The sequence below is a fragment of the Sinocyclocheilus grahami genome, unplaced genomic scaffold, assembly GCF_001515645.1.
Source record: "Sinocyclocheilus grahami isolate Dianchi unplaced genomic scaffold, SAMN03320097.WGS_v1.1 scaffold16.1, whole genome shotgun sequence".
Taxonomy (NCBI): domain Eukaryota; kingdom Metazoa; phylum Chordata; class Actinopteri; order Cypriniformes; family Cyprinidae; genus Sinocyclocheilus; species Sinocyclocheilus grahami.
Window position 1 is genome coordinate 2,139,252 of NW_015505195.1, and position 21,580 is coordinate 2,160,831.

At 36.9% G+C, this 21,580-nt stretch overlaps 1 protein-coding gene across 1 annotated transcript in view; it reads right to left on the bottom strand.

Annotated features, from left to right (window-relative positions):
- Positions 1-8,634: 8,634 nt before the first annotated feature.
- LOC107548407 (ski oncogene-like) overlaps positions 8,635-21,580 on the bottom strand; it is a 59,572-nt gene continuing 46,626 nt past the window's right edge. Inside the window, exons 2-7 of the mRNA XM_016229074.1 lie at positions 16,137-16,256; positions 15,474-15,589; positions 14,474-14,751; positions 13,073-13,401; positions 12,418-12,648; positions 8,635-11,883 (exon numbers count right to left, since the gene is read on the bottom strand). Of these exons, the coding sequence (XP_016084560.1) occupies positions 11,689-11,883; positions 12,418-12,648; positions 13,073-13,401; positions 14,474-14,751; positions 15,474-15,589; positions 16,137-16,256 (1,269 nt within the window). The 3' untranslated portion in view covers positions 8,635-11,688. The remainder of the gene's footprint in view (positions 11,884-12,417; positions 12,649-13,072; positions 13,402-14,473; positions 14,752-15,473; positions 15,590-16,136; positions 16,257-21,580) is intronic.

Consider the following 21,580-nt stretch of genomic DNA (forward strand, 5'->3'; position numbering starts at 1 on the left):
CTATCTATCTATCTATCTATCTATCTATCTATCTATCTATCTTTACTGTAAATTCAAGTAAATGTAAGTTCAAACCATAAAACTTTAAAACCTTTTACACCAAAGTTCTGGCAACCACAGCTGCCATAATCATACATTTTACAGATTTTATATATACTTTTTATGTATACTTTGATATACTTTTAATATATTTATTGGATTTTTTTTTTTTTTAATTATTTGAATTTATTTATTTATTATTTATTAAAAAGAAATTTCAGGTGTTTTTAAGTGAATTATATATTTCATCCAAAAAGATAGCTATAGATATAGATACAGATATATTCACCCGAAAATTAAATATCAGAAACTTGAGAGTTATTGAGTGCAAGAGTGCAAGATTTTCAGTGAGTAGACTTTTGTATTTTTCTCACACAAAAATATAATGACATCCTATGGAAAATTTTACTTACACCTTAGTATGCAAATAATGTTATTTTGCCATTTTAAATCATTCTTTTTTAACTGTACTTTTTGTTATACTATCCTGCAATCTCACCACGGTCAAACTCCAAGGTTTAACCCTGAGAAACACAAATTGCCTTGCAGCAGCTTCCACTTGTTTGCATACAACTATCGTTTGACTTCAGAAACCATCGTGACCACTGTTTGTTTGTGTGTGGTGAAATCCAGCTCAACTTTTACACATCTCTCATTCTCAGCTTCATTTAAAAGCAACTTCCAAACCAGCGATCCTTTTAGTTCTACAGTATGGCAGTATCTGTAACCCTAATACAGGCAGGTTCTCCCAGCTAACATGTTCATACGCTCACAACCACAGTGGGAGTTTAATGGCTCCTAAACGTAGCCCAGAGGGGCCACACCCTGCATACTGTGGGATGCAACAGGAAAGAGAAATGACTACTGAGGAATCACCAACTGTGAGAAATTGTTTAATGTAAAGTATTTTTTTCCTATTTGGAATAAAATATCTCTTAATTAAAATATTCAAGATAAATTGAAGAGTCATTGATCGGAATACAGTTTCTATAAAAATATTTTTATATAAATAAACAATATAAATACAAACATATAGTAATGGCAAACACGCACACACACACACACATATACATATATATATATATCATCGCATAATACTTACAAAAATGAGAAAACATTTCTTTTGTGACATTTTTGGTATTCTCACCAGAAAGGATATCACTATCTGGAAAAAATAAATAAATTTTTATTTAAAAAAAAAGTTTTTTGGTTTTAGAATTTTTTTGTTCAAACAAATACATTGTTGTAGTTTTTAAAAACACCACTATGTTTGCTTAAATGTGATTTCGTGATAATTAAAAACTGACTGATATTTCAATCTTTCAAACAGTCAAGCAGTTTATTTTATTAAATATATTAAGATATATATGAAAATGCAGACTTACTCCATAGTAGAAATTAAAATAAAATTATATAAATGTCAAAATATATTCCTATTTGATTTTTTAACCATAACATTTACCACTTATGAACATACATCACAGAACTGATCAAATCGATTGTAAATACTTACAAAATGTGCTGTTGTTTTCTCACCAAAAATGATGTCACTCTGCTGAGGATGGAATTGTAAACACAGGTAATCTCTATTTCCAAAAATAAATAAATAAATACAGCAAGAATAAAAATAACAAACATTTAATTCATGTATAGGTTAAAAAGATGCACATGGAATAACTCATAATAACCTTTATTTTTACTTAATTGTATTTTGTGATAATAGAAAACTAACTAGAAATCATCAAACAGTTTATTTCATCAAATATATTAAGAAAGATATGAAAATAGACCTACTGCATAGTAGAAATTAATCTTTCATAAATGCATTTCCATCTCTCCCTAGAGACCGATCACAGCAGGACGGCCTTGAAGAACAGGAGCTGTTTGACGGGTCCATCCACGCCTGGTGCTTGTGATGGAACCACCAGAGAACACCTGGGATTTTTGCCCCATAATTTTCCGGCTGGCTAAATTATTAAAGAGGGTTGGCGAACAACAACTATTAAAGCATCAGTCTGTAGAGCAGCCGAGACCAGAAGGTATAATTCAAAGCTCAGCTTTATCAGCATTGAACCCAATGACACCTACAACACAATGCTTTATAAATGTAGGACTGGTGAATATTTGGCAGTATTAGGCCTTTTGTACAGACCAGTTAAAATAATTTTTCATTTTAAAAAAAGGGGCATGTAATTTTTAGGATTTAATCGGAATAGACAACAGATGAGGCTAACCTGTGTGTAAAACAAATACAGCGAACTAATTGTTTTCATATGTGAGTGTGGTTATGTTCATAATTTAAATTTTAAAGTCTTTTGGCCCAGGAGCATCCAGAGAGACAGAAGAAAAACCAGTAATCCAAATTCATGTTTGTAGTCATTCCCCTGGGAGATTAAAAGAACTACATTTCCCGTAACATCACTCTTCATCAAAATTGAGTCTGTCGGGCCAGACATGCAGTCACATAGGGTCAACTTGAATTGACTGATGTTCATCTCCCAAGGTCCACTGATTCAATAATGCCATCACTGTTCAATGTCACATTCAAAATGAAGCACTTCTCCCAGCTTTCTGACAGCACAGTTTTTCATTCCAACATGAAACATCCGTTTAGTCATGGTGTCGTACTGCATAAAAAAGGTTTAGATTACAATTGAAGACTAATTGAATTAGCTCATTTACATAAGCCAAATTAAATATTACTAATTAATTATTTTTATTATAATTATTTTTTAAACTTTGTTATCTTTTTATTTTTAATTTGTAAATTGGAGTATGTTTTACAAGAAAATACTATTTCAGTTTTTCTACTTCAAAATTTTATGTTTAATTCAGTGTTCTGTTTCTGAATTGTTTGTGAAAATTACTAGCACTTTCTGAGTGAAAATTGTTTCTACACCTAGTTTTTGTTATTGTATTGTATGTGTATTGTTGTTATTGCTCTGTAATAATACTGGTGTGTCTGTTTTACAGCCATAAATTATTTAAGATCAATTAAAACAAATAAATAAATTAGATTTTCTGCAATATTGTACAATCATTTTCATGGAAAATGATTTCATTCTTTTAAAAATATAAATAATTAATTATTGATATATTGTGTATATAATTATATGCTCACAAAAATTATTATTACACATAGAAAACTATGTTTTCGAAGTTGAAAAATTAAATATTATTGGAATATGTTTTACAAGAGAAAATACTATTTCAGTTTTTCTACTTCAAAATTTCACATTTAGAAAGTTTATTTTATTTTATTTTTTTAAGTGGTGACGTGTGGCCAAGTATGGTGACCCATACTCGGAATTTGTGCTCTGCATTTAACCCATCCAAGTGCACACACACAGTAGTGAACACACACACACACCGTGAACACACACCCAGAGCAGTGGGCAGCCGTATTCAGTGTTACTTTTTTTCAGTGTATCATTCATTATTAAGTTGGCTTGAAAAGGCCAACTTACTGAAATCCTATTTAAACTTCGGGTGTGTCTCAATCAGCTCCCTTGTTCAGTAGTCAGGGCACTGATCAGGGAGTCGGCCATTTTAAGGGCTCTCTCAATCGCGAAATCCTTCCAGTGCACTGGAACGTTCGCTCCCTGAAAAATCCCACAATGCACCGCAAAAACTAGGGAGCATCGGTGCTCACTATGCTCGCTTACCGGAAATAACGTCACATTCCTGAAGTGTGTAAACCACCCGAGCCAACTCGATAAATATAATGACACGCGATAGAAGATTTGAAAAGACAGACCGTTTTTAGTATATTTCAACATAAACACACATCGCTAGATATGTAATGAACACATCTAATTAAGTTGACTTGAAAAAGGGAGTTCAATGAGGGAGTGAAAACTTTTATACAATAAGACTTATGGTGTGTTTAAGCTGTCTATTGCTATAGAGAATGGGAATCTACGTCACGCCGCGTTGAATTCCGCCATGTTTTAGGTCACGCTCAGGAGCACACAGTGTAAACACACGCAAATCACCACAGAAAAAGCCGACCGTTTACTATTAATATTTTTTTGAAAGCCATCTTACATACTCTTAGAATAAAACGGACTAATAAGTAAATCTTTTTAAAGGGGTCATATGATGCGATTTCAAGTTTTCCTTTCTCTTTGGAGTGTTACAAGCTGATTGTGCATAGATAAGATCCCTGAAGTTGCAAAGACTAAAGTCTCAAAACCAAAGAGATATTTTTGATCAAAGTTAAGACTCTGCCACGCCCCCCTAAAACAGCTCGTTCTAACACGCCCCCACATATCTACCTCACTATGTGGAAATATTAGCATAATGCGCCCAAATGTGCACGCAAAGAAAGAAGGCGTGGTTTCAGTAACCGCAGTTAGTGTTGAAGCAGCCATGTCAGTGAGACGCTGTGTGTTTCTAGGCGAAAGCAAAAGCACTTTATTTGGCCTTCCGAAAGTAGATGCATTTAGGAATCTTTAAGATCACTTACAACAGAACAGCAATGCATTTTATGGACGACCGTTTCGTGAACCTAGGAGAGGAGGTAATTCTGACTTTGCTATGACAATCTGGCGCTTCTGAATCAGCTACTGTTATGTTGTTAGTTTAAGTATTTGCTATGGACTGTTCAAATGCTGAGTTTTGTGCATCATGTGTGTGTGTGTGTATGTGCGTGTGTGTGAGAGAGAGAGGGGGTCACATCACAGTGGAGTCAGCTGTCTTAACCATGGCTTGTGTACTGCAAACACATGCCAGCTTCATCACTGTGTCTGTCACGTGACTTCGTTCCCCTTTCGGGCTCTGTCTTTACATTTATTTTGAAAGATGAAGCTCGTGAATATGGTAATGGTCAGCTGGCCAATCAGAGCAGACTGCTCTTGTCGGAAGGAGGGACTTTGTAGAAAACGAAGCGTTTGAGAGAGGCGGGGCATAGAGGGCCTACAATAATGTACAGTATTTGAAAAATAATGTGTTTTTTGAACATTAAAGCATGTCAACATATTCTGTTACACCAAATACACAAAATAATGATCTTTAAATAAGCATCATATGACCCCTTTAAATAAATAAAAAATATAAATAGGCTGCAAATATTCATTATTTAGTCTCCTTCACTACACAGTGGTACTGATATAGGCTAACTGCTAAAACACTTTGGTTAGAGTAGCAAAACCATGCTTATTTTTAAAGGGGAGAACACATAGCTAGATCTCAAACAGTGGATCATTTATCATTATTATATATCGTCATATTGCCCAGTAAAACTGCACAGTGTAAAGAATTAAGCCATTATAGAGGTAACAGAGCTTACCAGAAGCTGCTTTGAAACGATGTGTATTGTGGATGCTATGCAAATAAATACCTTGACCTGAATGAACCAAGGTGAAGATTCTTACTATTAGAGATGCCGAACAACGATGCAAGCGATCAAATAAATGAATGAATGAAACTTAATTCGTACAAACAAGTAGCCAAGTATCAACGAGCTGCCGCAAGATAATGTTTCCATGTATGATTTTCTTCTATTTGTAGTGTGAGGGCTTACAGTTTAATGCAAACCACTGTATATAATAAATCTACAGAGATGAAAATTATTAAGACACATCTTATTTGAGTTGTTTATCATATCGAGTTTCAGTTTAACTTTCATCCGAGTTCTGTAGTAAATGTAGACATTTTATATTATTTTATGTTTATATGATTCAACTTAAGATCACGTTGGAATGATTAATGCTTACTGTATCAACATAGCGTTAATCAAAAGCAGAGGTATTTCATGCAGACATTGATAAGGGCTATGGGCAGGCATAGTCCTTATCAATGTCTGCAGGATATACCTCTGCTTTTTCAGCTTGAAAGACGCTGAAAAAAGCACGTTTTTCACACCGGCCATGCAAAGGGCTATGGCAAGTACGTGACCTGTAAGTGACCTGGCTATGGCAAGTAAGTGACCTAAATTCCCAGAATGCATTGCCGCTGTGACGACACATTTCCATTCTCTATAGCAAAGCTTAACAACTCCCTACTGAAAAAAACAGCTAAAACCAGCCTAAGCTGATTGACTGCTTTGGCTGGTCTCCCAAGCTGGTTTTGAAGTGGTTTTGGCCACTTTTTTAGCAGGCCAGGCTGGTCTTAGCTGGTTTTTAGATTTTTTTTTTTTTTTTACTGAATCAACTGATTTTTAGATGGGTTAGCATTGAAACATGCTAACAACATGCTAGTAACTTGCTAATCATGCTAGAAACATGCTAACAAAATGCTAGTCACTTGCTAATCATGCTAACAACATGCTAGTAACTTGCTAATCATGCTAGAAACATGCTAACAAAATGCTAGTCACTTGCTAATCATGCTAACAACATGCTAGTAACTTGCTAATCATGCTAGAAACATGCTAACAAAATGCTAGTCACTTGCTAATCATGCTAACAACATGCTAGTAACTTGCTAATCATGCTAGAAACATGCTAACAAAATGCTAGTCACTTGCTAATCATGCTAACAACATGCTAGTAACTTGCTAATCATGCTAGAAACATGCTAACAAAATGCTAGTCACTTGCTAATCATGCTAACAACATGCTAGTAACATGCTAATCATGCTAGAAATGTGCTAGTAACTTGCTAATCATGTTAACAATGTAGCGTCTCGACCAATCTGACACACTAATTTTTATTTGATTTAACAAATCAATTATTCATTAGATTAACAAATCGTCACAGTCCCCTCACTCAATAAACTGGATGCCAGGATTTCTGTTGAACACCATCCCCCCTTTGGTCCCCATGACAACTAATCATGATATCACTGGTTTTATGACCCCCCCAGGAATCTGAGTAGGATAACCCACTCTTTGTCCCCCTAATCATGATAAAAAAATGTTAACACCATGCTAGTAACATACTAAAAATGTTAACAACATGCTAGTAACATGCTAATCATGCTAGAATCATGCTAGCAACATGTTAGTAACTTGCTAATTATGTTAACAGCATGCTAGTAACATGCTAATCATGCTAGAAACATGCTAGTGACTGGCTAATCATGCTAGCAACATTTTAACCATGTTAGAAACATGCTAGTAAAATGCTAATCATGGTAGCAACATGTTAATTGTGCTAGCAACATGCTAATCATGCTAGAAACAGCCTAGCAACCTCCCCAGGTACCCTAGCAATATGTTTTATACCTATCTGTTTTTTTCTGATAGACTGTATTGCCTTGAAAACATTAAAACTTTAATCTTTAAAACTTTTAACCTCCAAACTACTTCAAACTGAAAACTTTCAGACTGCAAACTTTTAAAACTTTTTAAAACTTTCTAGCTAGGCTTTTTCAAGCCATTTTAAAGTTTGTTTCTAGTTATTATTGTTGTTGTGTCAATCAAAATATATATTGTTTAAGTATTTAAAAACAATTTTAACACATCAATAATTAATTAAGTGCAAGTAGCATATTTTGAATATTTAAAGGAAAAGTCTGGATTTAAAAAAAAAACTTGTTTTGTGATTATTTCTACAGTATATGGCATTTAGATGAAAGGCATTTTTTAGTCCTCTATTCACCTGTAGTTCCTCATCTTAAAGGTAGACAAGGTCCTACAAAGGTGCTTCCTGAATTATTAATCAGCAAGCTTCATAGATCTGATTCATTGGCTCATGTGAACCACTGTTACCATCAATGACAAGAGCTCTACCTTATATCTTCATTTCACCTGTTAAGCAGGAGTAACAAGACAGAAAAAAAATGGCTTTGAATCTTTGAAGGATCAAAACATTGCATGCAAGAGAAAGACTATTTCTACTGAATTTATCATATAAAATTGAGGAATGTCTAGAGACACTTCTAAGTGAAGGTGCAGTGAAAAGGTGAGTTATTTCAAAGGAAAAGAAGGAAAGATGCTGTTCCACTGAGACTGAAATAACAAACAGAACAAAAGGTTTCTGGACAAACAACTTTATTTTTGATTATGGGTCTATACACTGTACATCCTGACACTGCAGTATATAAGCCAAACTACTTTCAACTCTAATCTCATAGAGCTCTCTATCTTACATTATAGTCCATGTGAGGGGGAAAAGGGGACGTCTAAGAGGGAGAAATTGGCCAGATCCAAGTGTATAAGCGGCATCAGTAGTAGAAGAAAGCATACATTAATCTCTTACATAAAAATAATTTCAAGAGTTGCAAAGTTTATAGTATATTGTTATAGCAGCAGTGAAGGGCTAAGATGATATATCGGCATGGAAAAAAAATAAAACAGATTGTTAAAATAAGAATCTGAATGACTGATTCAACCAGAACTGATGTATTTGATATTTAGTTGAAAAAAAGTATTTACTGTAAAGATTTTGCTGAACATTGCTACCATTCTTTGTAGCATCCCCCCCAAAAATAAAATAAACAAATAAGGAAGGAAATAAGCGGAATAAAGGACTGAATATGCTTGCACTGGGAATACAACCTTTGAAATAATTGTTTTTAAAACATTTTCTTTCTTTTTTGTTTTTAAAAACACAACATAAAACATATAAACTATTATGCAAGGTTTTTTTTTCTCATTCTGACAAAAAACAAAACAAAAACAAAGAAACACAATATACATTTATGATACATTTTTTGTAAAATGAAAAGAAAACGGCTATATACATTGGTGAAATTGTACTTTCATCATCAGACTGGCTAATCCTGCTCATTTATCAGTGATGTTATGTTATTATTGCTGTATTTTAGATCTTTTTTGTTAGCAAAAAATGGCTCCTTTAGAAAAAAAGTCCGCATTTTTAGTTTTATATTGGGAGCCTCTGTGATCAATTTCTCCCGTTTTCATAGAAAATCGCAAACAAAGTAAACTACACATATCAATTTGTGTGTAAAAACAACTACAAAACCTCATCGGAATTTTTTTCTGTAAAAACGCACAGCCCCTTGCTACTGTTAAGACGCTGAGCTTCTTATAGACCCCCGTTTAGTATCTTTACCGTAGCCTGCAATGTACAGGTCAGGGCATATCATATCATTTCAAAGGCTCTTTTTACATCTATAGCAAAAGTAACCTCTTAAATATATTTTTTAATCCTTAAAAACAGAGAAAGAAAAGAGTTTATTCATTCCGATGTACATTTAAAAGCTATCTTAGTATAAGATTTAAATTCTTCTTTACCAGTGGCAATTGGAGCATTAAACTCTGCTATGCATTTTTCTTTTATTTAATTATTCATAGTTTTTTGAAGAAAAAAAAAAAAAGGAATACTGACAAACTGGCATTAAACCCTATCAAATAAGCTGTGGCTTGCTCTTAAGCAATGACAGACAAGTTCATTCTGGCAAAACGGGGCGAGCCAAAGAGGCTCCCCCAAATGACAGTGCAAATGGGACGTCCCGCTCTCACCATCTGAATGCTGTCTGAAGCAGTTCAATGCACCTTACAGTCGGCCACTGTTGAAACGGGCTCAATAATTGTTCCTCTTCTGGAACCCCAAGGGCCCAAAGACAGGCACTTGAGGGTCTCCAGCATTGCATATGCACATAAGGTTTGTATTTAGCCCAAGAGTAATGCCGTTAATGTTGTGTTTAAGATTGTTAAGAGCTGAAATTTATTGTTAAGAGGGTTTTGTTTTCCTTTGTAGTTAAAAACAAGATTAAAATAGCTTTATATTGCATAACACAATAAAAAACTTACATATACAGTTGTAATGCCCAATAATGAATATACGAATGGCAGACTTGATCTTTTCTTTTAAATTCCATGCATATGAAAGAAATTACATAAGCTTGCTATTAAAAGAAGGAACATAAGCAATGAAATATTCACACAATCTGAAAAATCATCCGTTATAACAACAACAAAATGAAAAGAGCCAAAACGTAACATACATTCTGATTGCATTGTACCCAATGTATATAAATCACTTATAAAATATATGTATTTTCAACAAAATCTTTCTCTGCTAAGTGTGTGAGCATTTAAAGATGTATTTATTAAACCATCTAGACTTTCGTTCGTTCGTCAGCCATCCTCTTCTTGTTTTGTACACAGTAATACGCTCTTGCTCAGAGCTGAGAGGAGCACCTGCATTGATATTTAGACTCCCTTTTACCAATGCATGATAGTTTGTGTGTCCTATTCATTCTGAACGGTTTTAAATCTGATTCGGAAGCGTTCAAAACCTGTAGGAATCCAGGACAGTAACAATAACACTTTAGCAACGATTATAATCATATATAGATAACTATTATAAATGTTGAATTTAAGTCAGATTGAGGGAACGGCTGTGTGCGCCGTCCACATTTCAGCAAGCAAGCATGTAGAACCTTTTTTTTTTTATTCTTGCGGTTTTATTTACAATAGTTTGTCTTAAACACATGATTACATTGCATTTATTAGAACTGCATAAAATTAACAAAATGTTTATTTCAATTGTATACTTAGGAATACTAAAAACTCTCTGAGATAAATGTGTGGGAGAGTGTGGGAGCGTAATGCATTTAGACAGTATTTTGTAATGACAAAGTGCGATTCATTATTGTAAAGTAAAAAAAACAAAGCGAAAAGAAAAAAGAAACATTTTCATATTTACATATTATAATTTACTTAAAAAGAACAATTTGTGGTTCTTGATCATATGACACCTCCTGCCCTAGAAGGCGTGTTTTTTAAGCTTTTAGTTTATTCCCAAAAACGGCCGCCCACGTTCTCAGCCGGGCCGGGTGTCAGCATCTCAGCCCATGGAGAGGCAGTACACGTGTGTGATGAGAAGAAACCCAAACCCTCACGGAGAGCAGGAGCCACAAACCTCCGATTCCACACTGACCACGATCTTAAGATTCGCCGACAGGTTTTGACCCACAAGCGCACTCGTGGCATTTCACACGACAGCTTGTGAGGGGAGCATTTGTTTGCCATTAAAAGAAAGTGCTCTGGCTTGATCATAACACTTACTTGAATACAAATAACTCTCCCTTTCAACAGGGCTGAACTTCTCCACCTCTAGCTCTCCAAAGCCCTTCAACGCTCTCCTGACCAGTATCTCTTTATCATTGTTAAAGATAGTGTGTGTAACCATTTGTCTCCATGTCTTCTTTTAACCAGCATAACATGTATGTACAAGTAAAAGGGGGTAAATCTGAGGCTTTGATAAGTCACTGAAGTTTTTATCTCATACACACTCACTAACAAGTCTCTTAAATAGCTTATTACAAAGTGATTTTCGTCTTAGTTCCTCAAAACGAGAGAGGAAATGATGGGATGATGATGAGTCATTGTCTCTTCGATAACAACGTGGGCTGGACAGCATGCTTAAAAATTGCTGTGTAAAATTTTTCGTCATTATTACCAATTTTTTGTAATAGAAAAGTCTTCATTTCAAAATGTATTCAGTTTCAGGCACAGTTAGCTTTTGTGCTATTGGCTTCTTTCCGAATGGACTTGCATTTTTTTTTTTTACATCTGGTTGGAGGCGAGGTGCATTTCAGTGCTCTCAAAGTAAACCTTTTTCAAAAATGTGTCTAAATTTCATAAAAAAATGTTCAGGATACCTCCGGATTTGCGCTGGCTAAGAGGCAGGTGGGCGGGAGTTCACCCGCATGCTAGTTGACATGATTGGGCGGTTGGTGCTGTCAATCAGGGCGGTGTTGATGTGGATTGGGTGGAGTCAAGAAATAGAGGATTAGTTGGAGTCTTTGGCGGGTGGGGGTGGTGCGTCTGTGCCGTTCTTGCTGGGGCTTTTGGGCCACAGCTGTTCCTGTAGCTCTTTGACCACTCTCTCCAGGTGCTCCCTTGCCTCTCGCTCTTGCATCAGATCGGCTCTCAGCTGCTCTCGGTCTGCCTCTGCGTGCTGCAACTTTACTTGCAGGTCTTCAATCTGAAAATGTACCATATAAAGATGATGAAAGATGAATAAAGTGGCCCCAAATTAGAAACAAATCATGTAGTTTGACCAAATGCTACAGCGCTGTCTATAGCATATCACACTGTATTCCACATGTAGCTTACAATGCATTACAATTTTCAATGTGTGAGTCTGAAACACACAACTCTGACAGGAAGTTACCCTGTTTCCTTCTGAGCAATGAAACGCATCTCATCAGACTTGCGAGGCCAAACCCGGTCTGAGAGTTCATTTGAAAGTGTGTGTGGGTGGGGTGTCATGTTACATCAATCTAAGCATACCTTCGATTACTCTTCATTAAACAGACACTTGTTTATCCTGAGCCACTTCCAGTACATTTATAGCACAGGGACAGTCACTCTAGGAACAATCTGTGGTTTAGTGTCTTGCTCAAAGGCATAATAGCTCTAAATCACACCTTTGAACTCATGACCTTTCGGTTACTAGCCCAGATCTTTAAAACGCTTATCTTGGTAACAGCGTGTGTATGAATGTGATTGAACTAACCTGTGCAGAGTACTTGGCTCGCAGACGGCCGGCTTCACAGCCCTTGTCACACACTCGTAGCTGTCTGGCCTGCTCCAGCTCTCTCTTCAGCCGTATGCGTGACTCATTGGCCTCTCTCATTTTCCTCTCGCTTTCAGCACGCAGACGCTCAATTTCCTTGCGCAAGTTCCTCTTCGCCTCGGTTGCCTCACGGAGCTTCTCCTTCTTAGCAACACGAAGAAACTCCAGCTCCTGTGGAAGGCATGGGAATAAACTGATGATTACTCATTCTGAAATAAATGTGTGTGTGTGTGTGTGTGTGTGTGAGAGAGAGAGCGAGAGCGAGAGCGAGAGAGAGAAATAATGGGACTTATGGAAACATGAATATAATGAATGTTTCTTTTACAAAAACACAAGTCCTATTTTTATGAAAACTGGTATGTTTTAGCCCATACTTGAACACCAAGTTGGTCTGGATTTTTCATGAATGAAGTTGCACTACATAGTTGAAAAGGGGTTGCACCCTATTCAGTTTCATTTATGTTTAGTATACTACTGCTAAAACAATTCAGTGTTGTTATTTTCAGAAAGATGGCAATTCATATATGGAAAAATATATCATGAAAAAAAAAATCATGTTTCATGAATCGATGTCTCTGTGAGTGTGTGTGTGTACCTGCTGGAGGTTTCGTTTGGCCTGTAAGGCGGATCCCAGCTTCTCTTCCTGTTTTACCCTCATCTTCACTATCTCATGTAGAAACTTTTCCTTCAACTCTTTTGAGTCCAGGCCGTTGTCAAGTGCCTGCCTCAGTGTCTCCAGCTCTGACTCCAGGTTCGTCATGGCATGTCCCTCCCCTCCAGACACCAGAGGACCTTCTGGGGGCCCGCTGGCTGGCGTTAGAACTGCTGGTAAGGTGGCTCCAGGGCCGGAGGGAGAGCTCAAGTCCTTAGCAGAGCTCGAGGATGTAAAAGATGGGGAGGAGAGTGAGGAAAGCGATGAGGTGACTGAAAGAAAAGAAAAAAAATCGAGAAGAGACATAATTAAGTGGTGGATCAGACAACGTGGGCTTCATTGGTTTGTATATCTGCCAGTTTTTTCAAGCACCTGTCAAACACACAAGATGCGCTTAAAATGAGCCGTAGAGGATGAGGAACGAAAGAACCCTCATTGATTTTCTGCCGCATTCACACAAGAGCTGTTACTGTTCTAATCCACCTCTCTCCAGAGCACTCAAGGTTGACTGAAAATGAACTGTGTGCAAATGAAGTGTGAACAAAATCTTAATGTATTTAAAGGAGCACTTTTGTTTCACAACACAGTGACAAAATCAAGGGTTGCTGTTAAAACGCTCTAAAACAAGAAAAATTATCCCAAACTGCTCGTCAAATACATTAAAGGAATGTAGCATTCCTTCTTTTATTTTAAAGAAAATTATTTTGACTCGCCTCTTATTTTGTAAAAACTTGAGTAAGGCATTTTAGGGACAATGTAACATGTACAGTATTAATACTTGTGGTTTTACTGTCTAAACAGTGTGTATTTTGCGCCATAGACTTCCATTGTGACTGCATTACTGTAAAACTATTTCTGATCATTTTCCAAATCAAATTTATTTTCTGTGATATTACATATTGTTTTTGTTTTTATAAATTATGTACTGTTAGTTATATATAAACAGTTTAAAATAACTATTTTAAAATGTCATTTATTCATGTGATGGCAAAGGCGAATTTTCATTAGTCATTACTTCAGTCTTTAGGGTCACATTTTTCTTCAGAAATCATTCTAATATGCTGATTTGGTGCTTAAGAAACATTTCTTATTATTGATTAATCTTAAAAATAGATGTGCTTTATTTGAAATAGACATACGTAAAAGTCACTTTTGATCAGCTGAATAAAAGTAGTAACTGTAGTAACTGTCACTTTTGATAAAAGGTAGGTATCACAACAATATAATGTACAGCATGAAAGTCTAAATTAATTTACTGCTGTCAAAAAAGCTTAACATGCTTTGACCCTGGAGCACTCCTTTAATGAGGTGAAGTGACAGTGAAAAGGTGCGTCATGTACTCACATTCCTCACGGCTCTCTACTTCCACCTCCACATCCGAGTCTCGCTCCTCCTGTGAGGGCGGCAGGGGCTTGCTGGCAGTGGCCGAGGGGCAGGGCTGTGGGCTGGGGTGGGTCTCACCCGTCAACCTTCTCTTCCTCCCCCGGCTGACACCTTCGCTTTCCGCCCCATGTGGGTGTGAGCTGCTGGGTGCAGTAGGAGAGGCTTGCCCTCCTTTCTGGAGGGGTGTCAGAGCTACATTGGGGGCCACGGCGCTCTCCAGGCTCTTGTAGTTGTAGAAGCTGCAGAAGAGGATTTGGAGTGAGTGAGCAGACCACGTATGCAGTGATGCTAATTTTTAGTAACAGTTCACAAATGATGCACTACAGGCTGCTGTACACTGTGCTTGTGTAATGGCGTTATCTAACATCATCTTAAAGAGTATGGGTGATTTAGAAGTGAATAATCCAAACCAAATGGCAGGTTGACAGAAAAAAAGCATCTATGCAACCCACAAACGAAGGGTGGGGAGAGAACAATGACTGTTGCGAGCAGTTTCACAGAAACCAATCTGGGCTCGAAGCAGTGACTCACCCAAACCCTCTCTTGTTATGATGGTAAAGTTAAAACCACATATATCTAAGCAAACAATGGCCAACGGGCTTGCATCATGCTCCTCTGAACAGAAGATCCAAACCTTATGCTGATTTGCTTTAGAAAAACCACAACCGAGCATAACTAACAAGCTGGTTTACACTGGTTTCACAAACTTTGTGTACTATCTTTCGTAAAATGATTTCACTGGTTGATTTGGTGGTTTAGTGGTCATCACAAAATAAATAAAACAATTCAGTGAATCAATTTGTTGTTAGATTGATTCATTTACATGAACCATCTGAACAAACGGATTTACTAAAATAAAACCACACAGTTTTCAAAAGAACTGAACTAATATGATGCAAGTATTGACCAATCAGAATCAAGTATTTCAGAGTGCCATGCAATATTTATTATTATTGTTTACCTGTCACGTAACATGCTAGTAGGTCTGCTCCCTCCCTCCTTATCGCCAACAAAGATGTTTGGAGACCATGGCCTGAAGGCAGACGGTCTCTGTCTGGGCTGGATGCAGTTGAGCCCCTGCAGCAAGACAGAGATGTTAACAGAAGTCTACTGTGTTGCATACAAGTTTTTCACAGTAGAGAACAGAATCGAAATGCATTCTAACATGAACACCGAGAACAGAGACCATCTGCACAGAGCGCATGAAAAATATTTTTTACTTGCTGAAAGTCTCTTGAATTTAACAGACAAAGTGAGAGAGACAGATAAAACAAGCTTGAAGAATGGCCAGAAGTACAAGTACAGTGAGGTCATTGTGTCTGCTTGAAATCGGAGAACTATGCAAGCCTATTTGCAGGCTCTCTTCATTTAGGAGAATTGATTTTTTTCAAAAGAACACCATCAGTTATTTTGGGTTGAGATCTTGTTTCAGAAGAATTTGATTCTCTGTGGCAAGAAAACAGTTGCTTGGCTCCAAAAATCTTCTTAGGAACGGACAAGTTTCGTACACAGACTCGTACGATATTAATACATAGATAAATATATAATTATCTGAACTCTGTACTCTCATACAACTAATCACATGTATCCACCAACAACAACAACAAAAAAAAAGATTTGTAACCTTATTGGCTGATGCAGAGAGGGATCGTAGCCAATCAGGTTGCTTGTCTTTGTCTCCTGAGGGCGACTGTGCTGGAAAGTCATCGTGTTTGGACTTCTTGGCAGGAATGGGATCAGACGCCTAGAGAGGGAAGAAAAGAAAGCCAAAAAGAGAGAGAAACGATGAGTGTTGCTCAATATGAAGAAAAATGAAGTCATCGTCGTTCTGATTTGTTACATTTCATGCATTCGCGTTCGGTTCAGTGCACATCGTACTGTCTAGTCAGGCGTTCAGATGCCCTACGGCCCTCTGTAAACTAGAGAACAGTAATAGCAGGATCGATTCAAGCAGTCGGTCACATTAAATGAGAGCCGCGCCTGAGGGTGCCTATCACTTCAGACAGAGCTGTGAACTGCAGGAGACAGGTGCAAAGGGAGCATATCTGAGGAGTAAAACTGCGAACGTTAAATTTAGTACGGGTGTTGACACTATGCGAGACTGCGTGTATGTATGCCGGAAGGAAAAGGTCGGATGTATTGTTCAGATGCTTAATAGGTTGAAAGAACCATCTGCTTTCATGCTGCCACGTGAACACGCGAGTGCAAATATACGCCAAGGCACTATTTGTTTAATTCTGTCACTAATGGTTAAGCAATGACCTCACTCCTGCTGGATTCCTCACTGACTGCAGTATAATCCCTAAAATACACTGTCCTTCCTTTTCTACACTCTCATTCACTCCAGAAAACCTGCGGTGTGCGCCACCCACACATTTCTCGCTTATTAACACAAGCCGCAGACGTTTAAATGCTAAAATAATGCACAACGACTGGACAAGCGGTATCAGCCTCCGGCTATAAATGTGCACCAACTTTGTCTGGTGGACTTTGAGAGCCTGTGAGAGCTATTTTCGAGCAGGGCTTCTCGTGGGAATGTGAGAGGAACCCAGCTGACACACTGCAGCATCCCGGCCTAGTGCCCTAACTGGCCCGGCAGCAGGGGCTTCTGGGTAAGATGCTTCCAACTGGGTTGCAGGGTGTCTGGAAAGTTTGACACAGTTAAAGGTAAAGGTCTCTTTTTTTTCCAGTCAGAGATGCAAAATATTTCGTTTTTGAATAAACGCAGTGGGGGAGTCAATTACTTTCAGAGTGAAAAGAGGGTCATTCACGCAAAAGAACACGCTGATGGGCCAGTGCTGTTTGCATACATGAATGATTGCATCACGTATGACCTCATTCGGCAGACCGGTCTGCTTGGGCGTGGTGAATTTCCAGCAGCACAGCGTGATTATATGACCCCGAAAACACTTGCCACGTGCCTGTGTTTATTCATGGATTAGACATCTGACATAATGGCACCAAATCTGGGAGATCTTCCCTAATCTGGGCTAGAGAAGGCCGGAGGTTTCTGCATCCTAGTACATCAATTACATAGGGTGCTTACATACTAGAAAAAAGTTGGAGAATGAGATCCAAGCAGAAAAGCATAAGAGCCACTAGGCCCAATTTCAATTAGTCAAAGGATAGAATACTTAACTTATTTAGACTATATATTAAACTGTTATTAACGTTTTTGGACTATAACTTAACTTTTATACACACACACACACACACACACATAGAATAAAAAAATTATATATTATAAAAATATAAATAAAATAACTTGTAGTATATTAAAACAGTTCAGTTTAGTTTTTATATTTAAATTTTTATAATATATAATATATATTAATTATAAATAGGATTTACATTTTTGTATATAAAATAAAAAATAATAAAATATACACTATATATATATATATATATATATACACACACACACTGTTTACCGTAGTGTAAAAAAAAATCTAAATGAAAAACTAAACTGAATTGTTTTAAATGCAACTGAATAGACAAACAAGTGCATTTAGGCATCACAACATTATATAATTGTAACCAACGCACTGGCAGAATTCTAGACTCTAGTAAGCATCCTTATAAGATCATGCTAACTGCAGACAGTCAGATGACCATAGTCAGGCCACACTGCAGGAGAGAGGAAATGACCTATAAATAACATGCTTGTAGCTTAGTCTGGGTCTTCCATTTGGACCCTTTGAGGTCCCTCTACAACACACCAGCCCACACCAGAACTCTGACATATCAGTGTTTCCCATTCATGCGGCCCGCCACAGTCTAATCTGTATATTTATACTTATAACATAAAAGTTCTTTAATGTTGTGTTTCACGCCATTGCTTTGGCAAATATCGGTCAAACGAATTAAAACCGAAAGCGTAATATGACTTATCAAGTCTGTTTGGGTAGCTTGTTTCAAATTGAAGAGCGCACATTGCGCAGCGTAGGAGATCGGCTCGTGATCCGGTGTTTTCCGCGTCTCAGAGCGGCTCCATTCACAGTGAATGCAGTGAACTTCGTTATTGAATGTGCTGTGAGTTTAGCGTGTTTGGGAACGCAACGGCCACCAGTTATGCATAATTTGCACATTTGCATAATTTTCAACATTTTAATGGGCAAATGTTTACAGTATTTCATTAAATTAGTAATGTTTGTAAACCTGTTTTCACAGAAGCTGGAGTTTTCCGACAAAATAAAAGCTCAAGGGTTTATCTCTTGCAAGCATGGCCTAAAATGAACAGACGCGCACAGAGAAAATACTGAACAGGTACAGCAAGCTCACTGTTCGGAAGAAAAATATAAATATTGGGGTTGGGGTTTTTATGAATGTATTTCTGAAGGGAACTGACTTCACAAAAGTTTCGATGGCATTTTTTCCCCTCTTATCATTGCTGATTCATAACCACCACCTGCTGTCAGAGAGTGCATTTGCATTCTCATTCAGCCTGTCTGTTTTTGTTTCATGCAAGTTTTATCTTTGTATCTTTGTTTGTATCATGATTAAAATGCAGTGGTTGGTTCTAATTTCAAATGGCTTTTTTTATTAAATATGTTTAGTTTTAGCAAAAACAGTTTAATGGCAAGGAAAAATATTTATGGCCGGTTAATTTTCTCAAGTCATTAGCCACTGGCAGATGTGAAAGTTAGTTTTAGGCACTGCTTGCAAGTGTAGAAATGAGGACAACAGTATTGCAATTTCCCTACAGTAGAGTAAGGTAAAATAATATACCTGAAAAAAAAAAAAACTTTTTAATTTATTTCACAGTGCAATTGTTTTACAATATATGGCTATAACTGTCATAGGAATAATAATATAAAATTATTATTATTGTTTTATTCAAATTTTTTTGGCTTCCAAATTCACCAGTCAGACTGAGACACGATATCACAACTAAAAAGAGGGTTGAGTCTCCTTTAAATTTCAAGAACAAGTACATTCACCAGCTTTTTTCTTTTACTTTGCACACTGAACCTGTGTTGGAGCTCTTAATTTTGAACTCTCATTTACTGACTGGTCAGTCACTCAGATAAATATATAAGTATATACAAAGATGTCAAGTCAAACAGAAAAAATTAAAAAGCCAAGATTTGGATTTAATAGTGGATTACTACCTGACAACCACTAAAGTGTGCAGTTGAAGAAGGACTGCAATTGAGACAGGGCCAGAGAAAGGCAGATATCTTTAAATATTGCTACTATTTCTGTCTTCTACTTTGTATATTAGAGTCTCTGTCTATCAGTCTCTCGTTTTCACAGTCATTGCTTCCTCTTTTCTTCCTTTAATCTGATGGGCAGCAAAGGGGCCTCGTTTCAATGACCCCCTTTTAAACTGGACCCCAGCTTCTATTCTCACATCAAACAATGTGCTTATGGGTATGAAAATGGCACCAACCCAGGCAGCATCTTAGTGTGTGTGTGTATGTGTGTTGTATGTGACAGAAAGGATGCTGTAGACTGACATCCAAAGCACTGTGAGACATGCAGACAGGAAATCACACCTTTTGATATGAAGCAGGACGAAGCAGCATGCGAGAGACATATTTAGATGTGAGCTCAGCCCCGAAAAAAGCACAAAACGTGATCTCATTTTTGTCTTTCTGAGGAATCTCACACCTTGTTTTTGTCATGTTAATTCTGGCATTGGAAGACAGTGCATAGATGTCTTCAAACTGACTAAATAAGACAAACGCACACTAAAAACAGGAGTACACAGGATGGACAAGTTTCTGCAAAGCGGTTTTAAAACTGCAGGTGTCTGAGGAAGGGCGGGGTGCCACACACACACACACACACACACACATTCTGCCTTGCACGTTGGTGTGAGAATCGAAGAAAGGTTTTTGCTAGAGGGTTTTTCGTTGCCCGCTTGAGGGATGACAGAGGAAATATGTTTCGAAGGGCTGAACACCCACACGAACGTTCATGTCTTGCCACATTACACACAATTAACCTACTAAACAAGCTAAAGAAGTTGCTAAATGTCTTCTCCTGTCTCGTCGTCCTCATAATGCCGCCCCTCCCAGTCTAGTCCTGTGTTTCCTGTGGCACAGATTGCAGGATTTCCCTCCTAAACAAGCAATTGCGTTCCAAACAAACATGACTGACAGAAACTTCCTGATGTGACGCTGGCAATGTAAACATCTTCCTATGGCCTCTCTGTGTTACTGCTTAAAAAAGTAATAAGCCAATAAGAATGTAAGTGATTTTACCAAAGGTAAGGCACAATGTGAAGCCTAATATTTTTTTAACATTAATATCAATTATATTATTTATATTTAAAATAGTATTAAACTCAATTAATACGTTTCTTTTTTTATTAATAGTTTTTTTAAGACACCGTGTAAAGCGTAAGAAAAATATGAATTCTATTTTCTTAGACTTCACGTTCCGTCTAAAATTAGTAATAATAGTAATATTATTAAAAAGGAATTTTAATTAATATTTTATACATTAATATTTTACCTCATGCTGTGACTAAAAATGAATAAAATACTATTATTAAGATTATAAAATACTATTATTATAATTAATATTTAAAACAAACAACTGAACTTTCCAAGTAATATAGCTCATTATAAAAAATACACATATTACAATTTAAAATTTATTTAAAAAATTTTCTTAACACAAAATGTTTTAACATTGCTCATCTAATCAGACGATTAGATTCGTAAATATCTGCTTTAGAATTTTTCGAGTTACTCAAATTCAAATCTAGTTATCGGAAAAGTTGTGATTTTAAGCCATAAAATATGGCTTGTTCCCGTCTGTGAAGTTATCCACAGACAGGTTTGATTGATGAATGTTGCTATTTAACTGTGAGACAGGTTAAGACTATGAGACAGGTGTTTTTGAAGCTTGTATATCCACGCAAGTGTGAATGCCAAAAGAGCAAACCAGTTTTTAGTTTTGTGTGAGCATCAGTGTGTGTAAGCGATACTCCACCCTCTCTCTGACCTGAACATGCTGAGTTACTCAAATTCAAATCTAGTTATCGGAAAAGTTGTGATTTTAAGCCATAAAATATGGCTTGTTCCCGTCTGTGAAGTTCTCCACAGACAGGTTTGA